Source organism: Rhinichthys klamathensis, unplaced genomic scaffold (assembly GCF_029890125.1).
Source record: "Rhinichthys klamathensis goyatoka isolate OS25496 unplaced genomic scaffold, OSU_Roscu_1.1 h1tg000111l_1, whole genome shotgun sequence".
NCBI lineage: Eukaryota > Metazoa > Chordata > Actinopteri > Cypriniformes > Leuciscidae > Rhinichthys > Rhinichthys klamathensis.
In genome coordinates this window covers 5,987,064-6,006,759 of record NW_026606649.1, presented here as the reverse complement: position 1 = coordinate 6,006,759, position 19,696 = coordinate 5,987,064, and the positions used below count along the sequence as shown (strand labels likewise).

The 19,696-nt window shown below is 38.7% G+C and overlaps 1 protein-coding gene across 1 annotated transcript; it reads left to right on the top strand.

Annotated features, from left to right (window-relative positions):
* The first annotated feature begins 643 nt into the window (after positions 1-643).
* Positions 644-18,626, top strand: cunh3orf70 (chromosome unknown C3orf70 homolog). Its single transcript, XM_056254328.1, has 3 exons — positions 644-1,073; positions 14,204-16,249; positions 18,154-18,626. The coding sequence occupies exons 1-2, from the start codon at positions 899-901 to the stop codon at positions 14,842-14,844; spliced, it is 816 nt and encodes a 271-aa protein (XP_056110303.1). The 5' UTR covers positions 644-898; the 3' UTR covers positions 14,845-16,249; positions 18,154-18,626.
* The last annotated feature ends 1,070 nt before the right edge of the window (positions 18,627-19,696 follow it).

Here is a 19,696-nt window from a genome sequence, read left to right as displayed (position 1 = left end):
CTGAAACCCTTTTAAAATTTTGAAATAAAAGAAAAAATGTAGGCTTAATTTTTGATAACAAGAAAATGAATGCTGTCAGTATATCTGCCTATACAAAAATGTACTTTAACTGACAGTCCAGTTCAGCTCCGGGTTTGAATAGGCCTTTTCAGGCCTGCATTAAAAACAAGGCTGGTTGCTTGAATGCACAGGGTTCATGAGGGTATAGGCTACTTCATTGATGGTCAAAAACCCTTTTTACCCTATATTACCAATAGCAACTTCAAGTGCTTCAAAATTTTGCTAGATAAATTATTAGCTGCTTAAGTTCTTGAAGGAAATTATTGGTTCCATTTTGTAAGTTCCTCTGAAAACTGAATGGGTCCGATGAACGAACTCTAAAATTTGACTCTTGACTCTATTTTCCTAGCCTTACGACTATTTTCTTTTATAGACGACCATTATTCTTTCACAGCCTACAGTCAAGACGAGGGAAATCACGCATGAATTCATAACAGAGAGAGAAAGAGAGAGAGAGAGAGAAAGAGAGATAGAGAGAGAGAGAGAGAGAGAGAGAGAGAGAGAGAGAGAGGCGGGGATCGACGGCGCAAGAGCGAAACGGAAAATCCGTCTTCGACAATTAAGCATCAGTCTCCGCGCCGATCTGAAGCTGTTTATACGGACACATAGGCTACGGCATCTTATAGAATATGCCTCACTATTTTTTTAAGGGCGAATTGACTGAAAACGAGATGTTTTTGTATAAAGGTTAGTAGTGGAACTTGGGTAGCCGAAGTCTTGGGCGTTTCTCCACTTTTGTTCATTTCTTTTCGAATTGCTAAACAGCCGACGCTGAGCGCATCTGATCTTCCCGAGCTCCCGGCGCTGATGAGGGCTTTGTCGGTGTGATCAGTGCGCGATGGCCGCTTCGGGCGGACAGAAGAGTGAGAAGTTAGATGAAGCTCAGGCTCTAGCGAGGAGTTGCGCAGGGCGACCGGACTTTCTGCCCTGTGATGGACTATCCATCTGCGCCACACACAGCCACGGGAAGTGTTTCAAGCTGCACTGGTGCTGTCATCTGGGCTGGTGCCACTGTAAGTACAAGCATACAGCATCGTTGAGACGTGGATATATACAATTCCTCAAGACTTAAAACAAAGATTTCATGCACAGTCTCAGGGAAATTCTTTTGTTCCCATTTCCCTTCAGTGTTCACGAACGCTGACGTCAGAAAAGAGTTTCTTAGTTTATTTCAGTTACTGAAGGTCTTACATTTGAATATAGTTCACTTAAAAATAACGGTTCTTTATTGGCATGTACACGAAGAACCTTAAACATCTATTGAAAGTTCCCACAAAAGGTTCAGTGGAATTCTTTAAATTAGCCTATTAAAATGTTTTTAACACTTAAGAAAAACTGTTGCAGCTGGATTTGGTTTTAAAATGTAGCCTACCTTAAAATGTAAATTTAGGCTACCGTAGGCCTGCTTTGAAATAATCAGAATAATCATTGATCAACAATAATAAAAAATACACATCTAAGAGGTATTTTTCTTATCAGACATAAAATAGTTATTAATCTGATAACTATGTATTTTGTTTTTCCGGTCAAGACCCTAATAGCATCTGCTTATCACATATTCTCAGAGGGATGGGGAATGTTGCGTTTGTGTCACTTATGAAATATTAAACAAGTCGAATGATGCATAAACATCTTATGATGTACCACCACTGTTTGTGAATGTGCATCTAGTTTCATGCTCTTCTAAGCAGTAATAGAAGTAAATGGGAATACATTAACATTGTCTTTATGATTTTAATGGCAAAAAAAAAGAAAAGAAAAGCGAAATATTAAAAATACAGATACACAGCAACAGCTGCAATATGGTTCTGCATTAAAGTTGGTAATCGACAACTTTATTTATTGTTATATGGACACCAATTTCTGGAGATAACCATGATCAGATGCACCTTTATACCACCGTTGGAGGGAGCTGTTTCTTTTTCAATTATACTCACATACTATCCCATTGCCCTGCTCTAAACTGCTAAATGTGGACTACAGTAGGCTATAAGGCATTATGCATTTTCTGTAACTTGACTTATAGATGACTAATTCAAAGAGACATCTGGGTCTTTATCAAAATATGGTGACAAACCTGTCCCTTGAGATTTCAGCCATGAAAAAGTTCGAGAAATCAATATCATTATATACCCAACTATCACTTAAAACCTAACATTGTTATAAATAATATCCAATGGTTGACTATAATGTTTGTTTAAAAGAAGGGAAAAAAACAATAATTTGCAAGGTGCATGAAAAACCCTTTACACCTTCATCTAGAATGACATTTACAGATAGTTCATTCATGTATTGCTCTTTTTTTCAAGCAGTGCAAGGTCTAGCAAGTTACATTGATTAATGTGTGTTTGACATTTTGTGTAATTAGTTTTAATTTACAAAATATTTAATGGCATTATATATTGATTTTATTTTAATCAGTGTTTTGAGACATTCTTGAAGTCATGTTTTTCCTTTTATTAAAATGTATCACTGATTATAGATGTGTTACAACCCATACTTAATTGGTGAACTAAAAAAATAAAGTAAATCATAATAAGACAAAAACTCAAAGCAAAACTTTACCAGTCAGATGATCAAGACTTTTGAGAATGATCCATTACAGTATCTAACTCAAAAGAAGACTCATAGGGACTTTACAAATGAAGAGAAACTTGCTAAGATTGTACTCTAACACGAGTCACGACTATAATGAATGTGCATTATAGAGGAAGGGCAAGAGAGAGAGATAAAGCTTAGATCAGCCATGGTGTCAGGGGTGTCTGATAAAAAATGGGCAGTCATTGTGAGGCTAACAATGTCATGTGACTGTGAGGGAGGGTGCAGATTCTTTAGATTCCTTCAACCTCACTGTGAAATAATTATCTCAAAATGTGTGTGTGTATGTTTGTCTGTAAGAGAGAGAGAGAGAGAGAGAGAGAGAGAGAGAGAGAGAGAGAGAGAGAGAGAGAGAGAGAGAGAGAGAGAGAGAGAGAGAGAGAGAATCAGTGGGAGCTTTTTAAGCACTTCCCCCGGTTTCACAGCCCTAGACCCGGATTAAAATGCATTTTTTAACTGTTTTAACCGAAAGCAACTTTCACTGACACAATTGAACTAAGGCTAATCCCGGTTTAATCTAAGCCCTGTCTGTGAAACCAGGCCTTAGTAAAAAATCTCATTCTTCTGGGAAAATGACAGTAAAATGAGGTCGCTAATTTTTCGTGGTTTCAATAGGCAGTTGCATTAGGACCGTGTTTCTGCAACAGACTGTCTGGTTTCTTAAGTCTCACTTCCTGTTTAAGATTGGCACAGCATCACTCTGACGAATTATAAAGAAAAGGTTCTGTGAAGCCAGTGTCCACAGTCAAGCAAAACCATTCTTGGCTAAGCTGTGTGTTTGAGTCAACCCCCAAAATCTTGACTTCCCTAACGCCTTCCTAGTTTTAGAACAGAAGGAGAAAAACTGTCAAAAAACGTATGTACCTGGCGTTGTTTTTTCGATTAGCTACGTACAACCCTGTGGCGTATATGGAGCTCTGAAATGAATACATCGAACAGTTTTGCTTCTTTCTGACTGACACATTGAAAAGGAAATTAATCAGGATATGACAGGAAGTTCACATAGCTCTGTCAGAGGTCAAGCGCTAGACTGGCCTTTTGCTAAGTTGGGCTTTTTATCTCAGCTTTAAAAGGTCAGCACAATTTATTCCAAGCTTTAAGGTCTCAGCTTTGACTTTGCTTTTTTAAAGTTCAACCTTTCTCTTTCAGAAAAAAAAATTATAACGGTCAAGTCTTTGAGCTTTTAGCTTCACTAAATTGAGAATGCCAGTTAAATTCCAATTAAATTCCTGAATTTGAATTGATGCAGAATTGCAATATGAATGTAAGGGAATAGAATTAAGAGTGATTGAAACAATAAATAATAAAATACGCTGGGGGGAAAAGCAGACTGTGTAGTTGTGGACATTTTATGATCTATGTGCTGTATAGGAAAATGTCAATATTGCTGCCATTCTGATTCCAATTCAGCATCTTGTAGGGTGTGAGTGTGACTATTAGGAATTATTACATTAGTGGCATATGTCTACCCAGACACAACCACACCACATAACCGTAAGTTCAGTTGTCACAGTAATTAAGCCATTATCTGTTCTCATTAGAGGGAGGATGTTTATGTCTGCAACACTATGAGCATTATGTAAACAACATGCTAAATATTAATTTGATACTGCGTGCAGTGCCGCATAGGCTCTCGGGCGGAACCAGTGCTGTTTAAAATGGATCCTCCTAGGAGCTTGACTGACATTTGCCCTACTTGTGAGCTGAAATGCATGAGTTGTGCCTTCTTTCATGACCCAGCAAAGTTATTTGACACAGAAACTCTTTCAGGTGCTCAGCTAAAAAACACTGATTAGGTCAGTTTAATGATAATTAGAAGACAAGATGATGAGTGAGACACCAGGAGAAAGATATTGTTACTTTTGCTAAATATATAGCAATTCTTTGCATGATTTCATTGTTACAATCAGCTGGGCATTATCCCAAAATAAACCCCAGGCATGGTGATCAGGTCTTAAAGGGTTAGTTCACCCAAAAATTTAAATTCTGTCAGTAATTACTTACCCTCATGTTGTTCCAACCCTGTAAGACTTTCGTTCATCTTCGGAACACAAATTAAGATATTTTTGATTAAATCTTAGAGCTGTCTCACTCCTCCATAGGCTTATATTGTAATTGAAACCTGCCAGCCCAGCAAGTTAGTAAAGACATCGTTAAAATAGTCCAACGCTACGTCAGAACGTAGGCTCACGCTGGTCATGAGTGTGATGCTGGCCAATAGTGAGCCTACGTTCTCACTTTGACTATTTTAACGATGTGTTTACTAACTTGCTGGGATGATGCTATGATTTTGTTTTGAGAGAAGAAAAAGACCACAGAGTGCTAGAGACATGAAACTACAGTACCACAGTATAAGATATTGGTGAATACATTTCTTATACAGATTTTAGACATTTTACATTTCATTGTACAAAGATATCTTTTATTGCAGAATGCAGCTATTGACCACTTAGAATTCTATAGAGTCTGCACATTCTGTATATTTATAAAGATATTCTGTATATTAGCAAAGTTCAGGAGAAACATACAGTATTTAATGCTTTAGACACTTTAAAAAATACCAGCTGTGCAAAAACTGATCCCAAGATACTGTACAATACCATTGCTTGTTAGTCTCACACACAGTGACAATAAGTTTTTGTACAGTATAAAGCCCAGAGGCAGTTAGAAATGTATTTATACACACTTGCTGGAGTGAATAACTGAATACAGATTGGCTTTGTCCTTTGAGATAAGTCTTTTAGAGGAGTTTCTCTGCGAACCCTTGGGAATTCTGATGTTTTCTGCTCTCGTCTTCCTCTTTTTTTTTTTGTGTGTTTGCCGTTTGGGTGCATGTAAACACAGCAGGCATTGTTATTGTTTACCTCCCTAAAGGTTAGCAGAAAGATATGCGTTTCAGGGACTTCAAAACTTATAGGATGCTTTTAAGAGTTCACTAAATCTGCTATTTGTGGTTAGATTTTTAGAAATGGAATTTTATTTCCGTTTGTTAAAATTGTTGTTTTGCAGCCACCAGATGTCTGTGATATATTTAATATGAATGACATCCCTCCAAAGTGCAAAAACATAATGATATGCTTCAGTCCATTGGCATAGTGTGTTGGTGTTCTGGGTGCTGTAATGCTATTCTGTAATTGTCAAGCTCTGATAAAAAAGGAAGTGAGAGTGCTATGTTTCTCCCAGCGGGCTGTAGGGCAGGCCACAGCACATCATTCACTGTGTACTATGAGTTAGCTATGTTTAGTGTTAATAATAACATGTCTCCTCAAACCGTGTCTACACCGGACGCAAGCGGCGCAATGCGACACAACCAAAGACAATAGAAACCATTATAACCAGTGATGTTGTCTACACTGGATGCATAGCGCCGCAACACGACAAATCCCCAACCTTAAACTGATGCCTTGTTGTATTTATGATGTACTCCAACTACTCTCGATACTTCTCAAAGGACAAATGGATTTGCAACGGTCGTGGCTGTAGACAGTTTCTAGCTGTTGCGACACGGTGTCAGTCTGTCTGGGGTCTCCAAAGGCCTGGCAAGCCACATGGTGCGAGCAAGGTTTATTATCATCAACTAAAACTAAAACCATTGAAAACATTTCTGTAAATGTAAATACAATGACTAAAAATTAAACAAAAATTAACATAAGGAAAAATCTAAAAGCTAATTCAAAATATTAATAAAACTAAAATAATTACATAGTTCTGGCATAAAACTCTAGATGGTGCAGGCTGATAGGTTTTTAACTTATTGATAGCAATCATGTCTTTATCTACATAGCATAGATTGATTGGTTGCTGTTGCATCAGCGGCCAATGAGCTTGCTGCTCAAACATTCAAATACTTGGCATTGTTTGCTGTTACTGTCTGCAGCACGCTTTCAGAACCCGCCCCCTTCCCCAGCTCCACCTGTATAGATCTGCTACAGGGTAATTCATGTATATTACATGTGCAACAGCAGCATGTCTTACATGCTCACAGCAATGTTTGTGAATGTATTGGCAGTTGCAAGTCTCGGTACTTGCTCTGAAGCAGCAGCAGCATAGCAGATCTATTCCGCCAAGACCAAATACAGTAATACACAGTAGTTCACAGTAATACATTAACATTTCCATATCCATTACCATTACCATGCCAATCTCTATTACCATACCAATCCCCTGATATATGTCATGACAGAACACTGGTTAATCACCTATAGTGTAAGCTGATCAGTAGGGGCTCCAGGGCCCTCAGTGCTTACAGTGAAGGTGATTGCCATATAGCACATATAGTGAAAGTTGACCAGTTGGGCCTAAGTACTTACAGTGAAAGTTGTTACTAGGGTCCCCAGGGTCGTCAGCCTATGTAGTGTAAGATAATCACTAGGGTCCCCAGGCCCCTCAGCACATACATTATAAGCTGTAAGTTAACCACTAAAAGGGCCCCTTCAAAGTATTTTAAAAATAAATTTGTTTAGAGAAACAAGAACAATGATTGTGATGTTCAGAAGTCTGAATCTGATTAAGCCTAAATATAATCTTGCTCAAATTATTGCTAAAAAATGAATATGATGCTCAGTGTAGCATCATATAAGCACAGCGTGAGATGATGGTCAGTCTGTTCTTGAAGCCAGCATGGACGGGCTAGTAAACCTCATAGACACACACAGATAGAGAGTGAGAGTTCTACCTGCGAGGAGCTGAGACCTATAACATGGCCTTGCCTGTCTAATCCTGATGAATGATTCACACTAAGGGATTTTCAAGGCCTTCATGATCGGTCTTCACCCAAACCCACCTTCGCACTTTTCTGGGAGCAGTCCAATGTGTAATTACAGATGATCAGGACAGACAGATAGTGTTGGAGTGTAGGACTCATCTCCTCTCATCTGTGACTTCACTTTTCCAATTATGGTTCTCTCTCAACCTTTTATCAAAATGCGTATTTCACAGACTGAAAGGCAGCCACCCTCACCAGGTGGTTCTTGACAGTCTGTTATGAGAGTGCAACAAGACAGACGCAAATCTCAAGTTGTCAGGCAAATCCTTTAAATAGAAGCTATATTTTTTCCAAATGCTCCAAACTTTTGTCATAGCAGCCACTCACCGTTTATATGAAGTATACACTGCAGAGAGAGAGAGTAGGGCTATTACAGTGAAAAGGGTTTTACATGTGTAAATCCTGATAGAACATCTAAAATAATAGTAAAAATTGAAATCGTACATTATGTTATCACCATTATGTCATTCCAATCCATATGCTGTTGTTGTTTTTCCTGGGGAACACAAAAATAGGATTTTTGAAGGTTCATTGCACAACTATTTTCCATACAATGGCAGTTCATAGAAACCATGTCTGTATATATGATCTTTAAGATAATCACATATCATTGAGTCATTGAGTTGAACTCGTGTATGGAACTGTATTTTTATTTCAGAGAAGAAAGAGGGTCAAACTGGTTTGTAATAACATGAGGGTGAATATAAGGATATAATTTAGTTTTTTTTTTTTCAGGGGGGCGGGGGAAGTATTCATTTAGCGCTACACACTGAAGGCCATGAGACCTGTTGAGAAAGATCATCATAGCTGGCCATCGATCTATGTTCTGTTTTCATCTAGCTTAACTACCTTAACCAGACTTCCATAGTGAAACATCAAAATCATAATGTTGTTTGACCAGCTTCACCAAATAGGATTTGTTGGCGATTGACCTACAATATCACCACAAAACTAGCAAGACCAGCACCAAAGCATATAAGAATACAGTAAATACAATAAAAACGTACTCAAAATTAAAATATTGTAGACAGACAAAAGTCATTGATTTGCAATTAAGAGTTAGTTCAAACTAATGCACGAACAATGTTTAGAAGTCGCCGATTTGCATTATATCAATTTATTTAAAAAGTAACTGCGATTAAGTCAAAATTGTGCCTCTATTGAATCGGATTCAAGTTTATAGTCTCAAGTGTTCATTTCTGAAAGCTCAGACTGTATGTGTGTAAAACAGGATATGGAAAGTCCTGGTCACATCCTCCTGGAAACCCTGATTGTACATCAGGCTTTGTTTACACAACATTTGTATATGCACAAGACATCAATGCCTAAAAATAAGACCAAAAATCATGGGATTATTAGTTATTATCTGTAGACACACATTTTGTGGTACACACTACATGAAGTTTTATTAACTAAGTTCGGGAGGAGCACGTTCAGATAATTAACACGAGTGGACAGCAATCAGCAATCAATGATAAAAGGGTACATATAGACTCAACAGTCTTACCTCGATCCATTGACAGTTTGCAGCATCCCCCCTCCACCCCTTCTCCACACTCCTAGTTCTCCACACTCCTAGTTCAAAAATCACTTACATACGGGGGGAGTACTCTGGGTTCGGGCTGAATTCCGAGCTCGGAGCCCTCCCTCCGGACAGCACACCAAATACGCATTAAATCTTATTTCCTCAAATTATATGTAAGTGTGAACTCGTGAAACAGTCAGCAGAGGCTTTAAAGTCCTCTTTCTCCCTAAAAGGACCTTTGGTGATTCTTCACTGATAAAATGCAATACTTACTAGATCTCTCAAATCCCACTTATTTACATGTACCAAGTACAATATCTCTAAAAGTAATGTATCCATTTTCATTAGCTTTCATCATTACATCAAGTGTAACTGAAACATGAGGATGGACAGAACAGACTGGTACAGCAGCTCTGAATATTTCTATGGATGTGTAAATGGTGCAGATGTGTTTTCAATTAGGTACAGTGCTCCCATCCTAGCACTTAGCACAGACTGCTAACCCATCTATGGGCTTACAGTCAATGATTTGTAATGGGCCTATAATATAATACTGTAATATATGGTTGCATCAAGCATTAGTGGTACATTGTTATCTGTCATGTGCAGAATGACCCAAATACTGAGCTGATTTAGCAGAATGGTTATGACTAGCATCAAACGGTTCGCTTATCAAACAATATACATTGATTTTTTTTAAAACAATTCACCACCAGATTGGATGAAAAAAGAAAATGGTTAAAAACTAAATCAACCTCAAAATACTGTGAATCACACGATTTTCTTTTACACATTTCTGGATTCATTAGCTTTAAACAGCTGCAAATTTGTGCTGTGTTCCTTAATGAAGTCACGAGTACTGAACCCAAGCTTTTGGATGAGAAATAATGATCTTGCGATAACATTTAGTTCAGTGGCACACAACCGATGTAGAAATTACCTACGGACATTTTTTTTATCAGACAACATACAGTTTCAGCATACAGATCAAATAACAGTTTACTCAGATGGTGACGATAGACTATAATACACAGGCATTTCCTTTCAAGGGCAGTAGGAATGTGTTTGTTCCCTTGTACCTAAGAAAGTCTTTCTTTATTGGAAGCTTAATCTGAAAAGACAGACATGATGGTTACAATTACAGGATGTTGATGTGATTATTACGCAGGAAGGTTTTTTCTTCATGGCTACGAGGCCTCAAGGCATCTATCATTTCACATTTCACACTTGACTGAACACTGCTATTTCAGATCCATAGTGATGTGGAGGCAATTATTAAGTATAGATACATTCATCCTTTTTTCAAATTCTGTAGCTTGGCAGTTGAAAAAGTGTAAGGCTACAGTCTCAAAAATTGCCAATGACTGTACTGAATGGGGGGATTAGAAGAAGCATTGGCTCTTTTTCCTACGGTTAACTGGTGCAAGTTTTTTTTACTTGTTTTTTTATTTTATTTTTAAATATCAATGAGGTAGGCCTGTTCTGTCTTCTTTTTCCCTCTGACGCAGATTAGCATTCATCCTACCACAGCTAACATGACAAATCTGGGCATATAAACAGTCTATTTAAGAGGATCCCCTACATCACATGCTTTGAATGCAATTTATGTCATGATCTGTTCATATGATTCAGATTCATTCAAGTTCCCTGTACAGTTTTTTCTTATTTTTAATGTCCTATGTAAAAAAAAAGGGGGGGAGGGAAAAGGAGAATCGGAAAAGTACCTCAAGCCAAGACTCAGACTCATGTGTCAGTGCACTGCCCACAAGGCTATTGGCTCCAAAAACAGGCTCTTTGTTATATACTGTATAAGCTAAACAACCCCTCCCATTCCTTGTTCTCGTAATTAGCAAAATAAGACCCGTATTTAGACCCGGCTGACTCAGACACAGGACAAAGTAGACACGGGACTGAGAGACTGAAAGAAATAGCATTGCCAAGGAAGGACAGACTTAATGAAAAATTCTGTGTTTATCTAATCATCAGATTCTCACTGCCTTCCAATCACATTACAAGTTGGGTGTGAAGAAAGAGAGACAGAAAGAAATGTGTTTGTCAGGAAAGTAGTTTGTTTGGCAAAGCACAACGATGTACATTAACCTGCAACTGATGTCTGTAATAAGAGCACATTCTATGTCTGTCAATGCTGTTTGAGGGGTTTTCCCTTTTTTAGGGGTTAAAATGAATGGCAAATCGAGACGGTGCAAAAAAATAACGGGATAGAGCAGATATGAGATGGAAATGATTCTTACTCCAGCCGGGCCTCGGAATGTTCCAGAGTGAAGAATCCATTCCATCTCTGTAGGGAATTCTGCCTTTGAGATACTGGTCATCACACTCAAACTCCTTTCACTGCATGGGTGAAATGCAGTGGAATTGCTTTTAGATGAGAGACACCTGTGAACTTTTTTACAAGAGACTGTTAAGACTGACTGCAAAAAATGCTCCAAAAACTATGGAGTTAAATGAGAACAAAATTATGTATTATGAATGCTTGCTCTTGTCACTCATGATTAGATGCCTCAAGTGCTCCTCTTTCAGATAATCAGTGATTTGTGGGTCAATTAAATAATGCTCATATTTGTTATTGTCACGGTGTGGTGTGGGTTTAAGAAGACTCAAAGTCAAAAGGCTCCAATACAAACAACAAAACAGGTACAGGCAGGCAGGGGATACACACACACAAAGGTAAAATTCACAAGAACCAACCAAGACTGACTGAACAGAGGGAAAATAAATACAGATACAAATGAACACTAACGAGGTGAGGACAGGTGACACAGACAGTGGCGGTTCTAGCCCATTTCAACTGGGGGGGCCAAGCTGGGGCCAGTTGTACTGTTAGAGGGGCCAGTTACATTTAGACCTTATTGTTGTCATATCATTTTCTGCACTGCTGCAGGCATTAACAGGCAAAATACCGTGTTTATAATCATTCAACAATGTATTTACATTTACATTATATTTTTACATTTGCATTACATATTCAGTATTAGTCACAGTAACTGTAATAGACATGATGTCCTTCTTTCTCTTCATTTTGAGAACTATAGAGCAAAAGCAATGGGGACCAAGAAGCTTATTAATTCATTTACTGAAAATAACCGACTTGATATGTCTAACCGTTTACAGGGTTCCTGCACACTTTTTAAAGTCAAATTTAAGGCTTTTTAAGACCTAAAGAAATCAAAATTAATACCGTACATTAGGGGTGTGCAATATTGACAAATATATTTCAATATTTTCAACATTTTGTTAATAATTAGATAATATTTTACTGATTGTGTTTTTGTGCTGGTGCCATGGCTGGTTTAGGCCTGTTGTTGACAGCTGACTCACGAAGATATTAATATTTTTCATATTCTATGCAGTGGTCAGTTCACAGCAGTGACAGAAATACATTTTTTAATTAAGGGGCAATATTTGCCACCTTAAATTGTTTTCCAGGGGCATTTTCACATATATATGGACATTTTTTCTAAACTTATTTAGAGTTATGCATCACCTTTTATGTCAAATACTAACATTCAAATTATACAGTAATTATACTTATTTATACAATAATACTTAATTATGCAATAATTATACAGTACCACTGTTACCAGTCAAATTAATTAATTCAATCAAAATCCATCTTTGCAGTGCAGAGGTGACACTGAAGTGGCATTAATATATTTACACTCCATTTACAATTGCATAAATAAAGCTATGAGATTTTTTTTAAATTAATATTTAAAAATGAAATTATTTCTAATTTTAACGTTTTAATTAAAGGATACTTTAAATATGAAACTAAAACCGCCAGTAGGCGGCGGCAAGTCCCTGTAAGAGGGATTCATTCATTCAAACGATTTGTTCAAACGGCTGATTTATTCGGGAAAGAAGCAAGTGATTCGTTCAAAACGCGGATTTCAGTCAATAAATCATCGCTGTGTTGCATTGAGACTGCTACGGTTTCATTATGAAATTCTAGTCGGCGAAATAAAGGGAAAACAAACAATATTGACAATATTGTGTCTAAAAAGTAACTCCCAATGTTAACTTATTGTTAATTTAACTGTTGTATAACATAAATATCACAGTTGCAATTGTGCACGGGAAAACGGCACTCTTGCTGATGTGATATTCTAATATAAGAACATAATATGATATAAATATAAGACAAAAACTAATTTGGGGACATAGCCTACTGCACACAGCAGTGAAAAGACGATAGACAAATGCTATGTCAGCTCACAGTGCCTCGTACATAGTTAAAACAATGATTACAATATCATAATAGACAATACACATCGCACACCCCATTCGCACATAAAGAATGAACTTACAACTGAACTGACATTTACCAATTTTCTCCTTCTCTCCTCTCTCGCGTGCAGGAGACAGGCGTTATTCTGCCGCGATTCCCGCGAATGTGATGCGAATTGTCACGTGAAAATGCAAATCCACAAATATAGAAAAATAAAAAAAAAAATACGCATACAACGATAGCAAAAAACAGTTTTGTAAAAATTATTTCAAACTCCACATTTAGGGGGGCCACAAGGGGGGCCAAGCTTTTTGTCACAGGGGCACGGGCCCCCCTGGCCCCCCCTCTAGAACCGCCACTGGACACAGATGATGATGACGATGAACAGGCGGGTAAGGAGGGAGTGAGTTCAGGTGTGGAGACACGAGGGATTCTGGGAAGTGTAGTGAAGACGAAGACAAGATGGTGCAGACGATGACTGTGACAGTTATACTGATCTATGTTTTTATTTTATCCAAATTTTTATTTTATCCAAATTCATTCATGATTGGCATGTTTATTCTGAATGTTTTTGGGGGTCATATATTCAAAAATGTGAGGCTGATACAATTGTCCTGATATAAAAAACGAATTATATAAAATATTTGAGAATCTTTATTCTAATATTTATAATATCTAATATTTTTTAGAGCTAGCTATCACTAGCACAGCAGGCAAATCAATGTGAGCTCAAGAATAACAACTCTCCAATGGGATTTGAATATAAGTTTTCAGCAAGAACATATTTATTCTTGCTCAACCTAATTTTTCTCAAACCCAACTTTCGTCATCTACTTTTTTTAGTGAGTTCTCTCACATTCAGTCAAGGATATCGGTGTCTCATGCTGCTCACATATTCTTTGTTTTTGGGCATCTATTGTATTCAATACATATGAATGTACATTATGAATGTTATTCTTTGCTTTTGAAAGGCAAAATGTTCAATCTCCTCATTTTCTCGTTGCAGGTAAATACGTCTACCAACCCATGACCAGTGTATGCCAACTTCCCAGCACACTGGTTCCAGTTGCCCCCTCAGGTCACACCCACACCATGAACCTATCCATCTCGCTGGCTGAACGCTTTCTTAGGACGGCTCCCAAGTTCCGGGCTCCACCCTGCCTAGAGTCTCCCAAATTCTGCATCATCTCTGACCTCTTTGTGGATGATTACATGGTCAAACGTATCAACGGTAAGATGTGTTATGTGCAAAGGCCGCCTCCACCTGCACCGAATCCCACACACCAACCCCAAACGCCGGCATCTCAACCTGCAACCCAACATACCAACAAGCACAGACAGCAAGTGGGCCCAACTGTTAAACACGGTCAACCAAACGAGAAGACCTCAGGCCCTAAAATGGACCACTGCTCCTCTCCCTCCAGCTCAGAAGACTCTGGAATAAATGCATTGGGTCTGCACTACATGGAATCATGCGATGAGGACTCCTGCATGGATGATGATGATGATGAGGAAGAAGATGATGACGAGCTGAGTACTGATGGGGACTCCAGTCCCGGTAGCCTCTGGGACCAGGATGAGTGCACTTTACTGTCACCGTCCAAATCAATGGTTGAGATCATTGAGAAGATTGAGACTACTGTTTGACATGCCTTTCAGTTAATGCCACAGTGGGAATTCTTTAGTCACGGAAACACTTCCCTACACTATCCTATCTGCAGGTGCATGAGTTCAATGAGCCAGTACAAGCACACACTCCCTGTTATGGCAATGCCATCCGAGGTTGTCCCAGAAAAACCTTTAAGAGTTGAGTCATGGAGACTTCCTGTACTTACTACAACTCTCATTTTCCCTATAGTCTGTTACGCATGGTGAGGCTAATGTAGGTTACACTCAAGTAAGTGCGCTGACATACACATATCGTCAGAACTATGACCAAATGGGACTCGATACATGATAGAATATTTCATGGATGAACAGATGTATCAAAGTTAAACTCAAAAACATGAGGCTACCCAGGGTATGTCTCTCCCTTGAGAGCTCAGCCACACTCTGTCCAATGCACAGAAGTGGAAGAGAGGATGGCTGATGCAATATGGATAGATCTAGACTAAGACGGTCTGTGTGTGTTAGGAGGATGGAGAGTGCTACAAAGATATAAGGAAAAAGAGTGAGGCAGAGAGAGAGGCTTTCAACGTCCTGTTAGCAGGATCAGTTAGAACAGTGGCTAAATCATGCATGAGCTCAGAGGACGGTAATGAAACTTTGTGATGAAAGGCGATTGAAACTCAGCGCTTGAGGGAATGCCCTTTCGCTCAAACTCTCTCACACACAGAGATTCCCTAGAGGCTAAGGCAAGGGTACATGAGGGTTTCTTGTCTGGCACCAGACTATGTGGGAAGGACCCATCTTCATAGTCCTCGAGGTTTGTGGCTTCTTTAGGAGTGGCATACAACTTTTTGACAATCAGTTATAGAAAAAGTAGGTTTAAGATGAATTGAGAAAGAGGAAAGAATAAAATTGTGTAATTTGTTTCCCAGGAACTTCATGGTGATCTTTGTTCCATTTTGTCATGCACCTGTACCACTTTGTTTGAAGTATGTGGTGTTACTGTACATCGACAAAGCCAAAGGACTGCTTAGGGGCCATTCACACAAGGGACAGGGTCTTGTACATCTGCATTATTTTTTTTTATTGTTGGTCTATCTAATTGTGATAGACAGATGTTATTTGTCTTTACAGAACATCTCACTGTTTGTTTGTTTGTTTTACTGCAGAAGAAAAAAAAAAGTCATACAGGTTTGGAACGACTAAAAGGTCAGTAAATGATGATAGATTTTTTGGATGAACCATCCCTTTAATATGCCACATCAAGTTATGACTGTTTTAAAACAGAACAAATTTGAGGATTTAGGCAGGATATGTTCATTTAAATATGGACAAGTGTATTGAGGGTTTATATTAGCAACAATGTACAGGAAGTAATGCTCCAGTAACATTTACATTCATGCATTTTGGAGACACGGTTTACAAAGCTTGCATTGCATTCAAGGTAGGGCTGTGAATCTTTGGGTAGGCAGCGAATCGATTCGATTCACGATTCATAGGTTTTCGATTCGATTCAAGAACGATTTTTGCAAATTCAGAAAGATTCGATTCAATGCGATTCACATTAAAATTCGATGCGATTCGCAGACTGATCTCATGAAATGGCGTATGTATGACACGCCAATTCGTATTTCCATTTTTGGCGTGCTATCAACACGCATAATCGCTTTTCAGCGTGTTTATCAACGCCTTTGACTTAACGTTATATTACTGTATTATGTATATATAAATATATGACCTACCCCAACCCCGTCCCTAAACCTACCCGTCACTGGGGTTAATACCATTTATGAGTCTTCTCCTACCATCCTAGGAAAAGAAATATCGCTCCACAGATGTAGATATAGATTTTGCTTCGTTTCGCTCGGACATTTAACGGCGTACGCATACACGCGGAATCACTCGGACATTTAATGGCGTAGACATACACGCAAAAGATTTCGGCGTGGACATACACGCGGATAGCTCAAAATGCGTATAGATAACACGCCACTTGAATTGAAAGTGGCGTGTATGTTTACGCAAAGTCATGATGTCATGTTGCGATTCGATTAATTCGATTCGATTCTTAATTTTTTATATGCATTCATAGGATTATTTAAATGCTTCCCCCAATGGGTCTTAGTCAGGGTGTGAATTATACAGCTGCCTTCGGGGGTCAGAGAGTGAAAAAAAAAAAAAAAAAAAAAAAACAACAACAACAACAACATTTTGTCTATTGTTAATGTTAGTTCATGTTAATTTTTAATGAATCTATTATTATAAAAAATATTTCCAAAGCCTATAAATTAGCATTTGTAAAAATGTAAACCAAGATTTAAAAAGGCTTTAAAAGTATAGTTCATCATGCTAACTATTTTGTAGGAATGGATACACAACCTTAAAGTGTTCCTACATTAAACATCCTTCCAGTGTGAGACTAAAAATACCATGAACTTTACCAACTAAAACCTTAACTAACGTTTCCTCATGGTATAGCTTTTTGTTCTCTTTATCCGACTGAACATTTTCCTTGTGATTCTGAAAGAAAACACGCCGGCTGTCTACTTGTGCTATTAACGATTATGAATGCAACTTTAATGCGCATCTGATTGATGGATAAACCACGCGCTCTTATTTCAGTGTAATTAACGTTGTAGTTATTTCATCAGCTCAGTTTAACGACATTAAGTTACATTTCATTCATCATTCATGATTAATCGGAAGCGTGTGCATTTTAGACACCTATTATACGTTTTCTCTTTCCATGTAATAAATGCGCACCCTTGAATAAGTGGGGTTTTACTTTAACTGCTCAGGACGGGTATGACCCATTTCCGTAAAACTTCAGTATCTTATCTTAAAGAAAATAACGGTGACGTTTCCACGCAACGAACGCGTTGTTTCATAGCAGCCCGCGCAAAGATATGGCAGCTTTATCAATGGCTTGCTTTCTCGATAGAGAGCTGTCATCTGCTCATGTGAACACTAATGGCTGTCCTGAGGAGAGCTCAAACATGGACTGCTCAAAAATCTGCAGATGAGAGCTATATGGGACCGAGCGCGAGCGAAATCCAGTGAAAGATGGTAAGAGTGCAGCGAGTATGTGAGAGCTGTGAGGACGCGAAATGACGCCGCACAACGCCTCATTAATTCGCGCATGTAGTCATTTAATGTTTATATGTTTTAAAGCACTGAATCGATATAGAATCGCAAATTATTCGATTCTTAGCATTTTAAATCGAATATTGACCGAAATAAACGATTCACAATTCGAAATACATGTTTCAAGATCGATGCATATGCATCGTCAGGATTTGTAATCGATGCATCGAGAAAACGAATGAATCGTTACACCCCTAATTCAAGGTATAACATTTTTGAGTTTGTGCATTCCAAGGGAATCAAACCCATGGCCTTGGTGTTTCTAGTGCCAGGTCTGATCAGGAATGCTATAAACCAGCCTTCAGGTCAGTTCCGTTGCCCCTGTCTAGCTGTATTTAACGCAAGAACACACCCAGTGTGAAGGGCCCCTTAGTGTCACTGAAATCACATCTTTGAGACCTTCTCTGGCTGCAACAGTTTCAGTTATTCTTAAGGGTCTAAGAACATTTATTCCATTCAGACTTGACATAGAATCTCCAGGTCTCATTTAATACTTGTATTCAAGTTCATCTTATTGTATTGAGACCAAAAATAAGACAACCCAAGCACAGTTACAGACTGGCCAAAAATGGAGGGAAAAAAGTATGTCAGGACCTGTGTGTCATGAAGTGCTTCTTTACCCTGGTTCATTAAGCACATGAAACCACTCCAATGTGTTTGTTTCTGTGTTGACTTGACTTAGGCCCCGTCCACACTATTGCGTTTTCGTTTAAAAACGGAGACCTTTTGCTACGTTTGCACCTCCCGTCCACACTAAAACGGCAAAAACGGAGACCCAAAACGGAGAAGTTTAGAAACGCTGCCGATCCGTTTTTCGTTTTGAATCTCCGGAGGGCGTTTTAGTGTAGACGGGTCAAAACGGAGGACTTTAGAAACGATGACGTAGTAGAGGCTCACGCTCGGCTCTATGATTGGGTGTCATCAGTCATGGCGTATATCTTTGCTAGCAGCTGTTGTACTAGTAAATTCTGCATTTTACAACGCTATAACTGCCTACATGCGCCGGAGTCAAGCTATTATTCGAGCGATCTGTGACAATTCCCGTGTGCAGCGGCGGCGTTGACCGTACGTGGAGCGTCGGTTTGGGGTTAACCCAGAGCATGGTGGGATAATTTTATCAATGAAGTTGTGTTTACACCGGCACGCGCATGCCCAGTGTTGGTGAATGGTCACGTGATCCGCGTTTTCAGTCGTTTTAATGTGGACGGAGATCAATTCTAATACGCAGCTAAAACGCTGGTGTGGACGGAGATCGTATTCGTTTTAATTATCCGTTTCTAAACTAAAACGCAGCAGTGTGGATGGGGCCTTAGGGGTCAGCCATATTGTAGACCAGGGGTGCCCAGTCCTATTCCTGGAGATGTACCTACCTGCAAATTTCTGTTCCAACCCTGATTAACAGACCATTTAAACTACACCGTTTTCAACTAAAAACGGAAAACTTTTAATACATTTTGGCCATTCATTTACACAACAACGGTGTTTTGGGGGCCTAAACAAACGCAAAAACCTGAATCTGTGTAAACGGTGACGGTATCCACATGCGTATTACGTGTTTAGTCTATAGGCATGCACGTTTGGCACAATTGCTCTGTAAAAGAATGCTTATGTGCACAGTTGCATTGTCTTTCTTTACAAAGTGACATCACCACATCACATGGCATGCATAATACAGAGCTTTTAGTTGTTTTCGTAGATCCATGTAAATGGGGATCATTTTGATCATTGTGATCCGTACAAAGAAAAG

What these genes read in the sequence shown, in the direction of transcription:
- cunh3orf70 (XM_056254328.1), top strand. Translation starts at nt 899, where the DNA reads ATGGCCGCTTCGGGCGGACAGAAGAGTGAGAAGTTAGATGAAGCTCAG. An exon ending in TCATCTGGGCTGGTGCCACT is followed by an intron (nt 1,074 to 14,203) that starts GTAAGTACAAGC and finishes TTCTCGTTGCAG; the next exon opens with GTAAATACGTCTACCAACCC.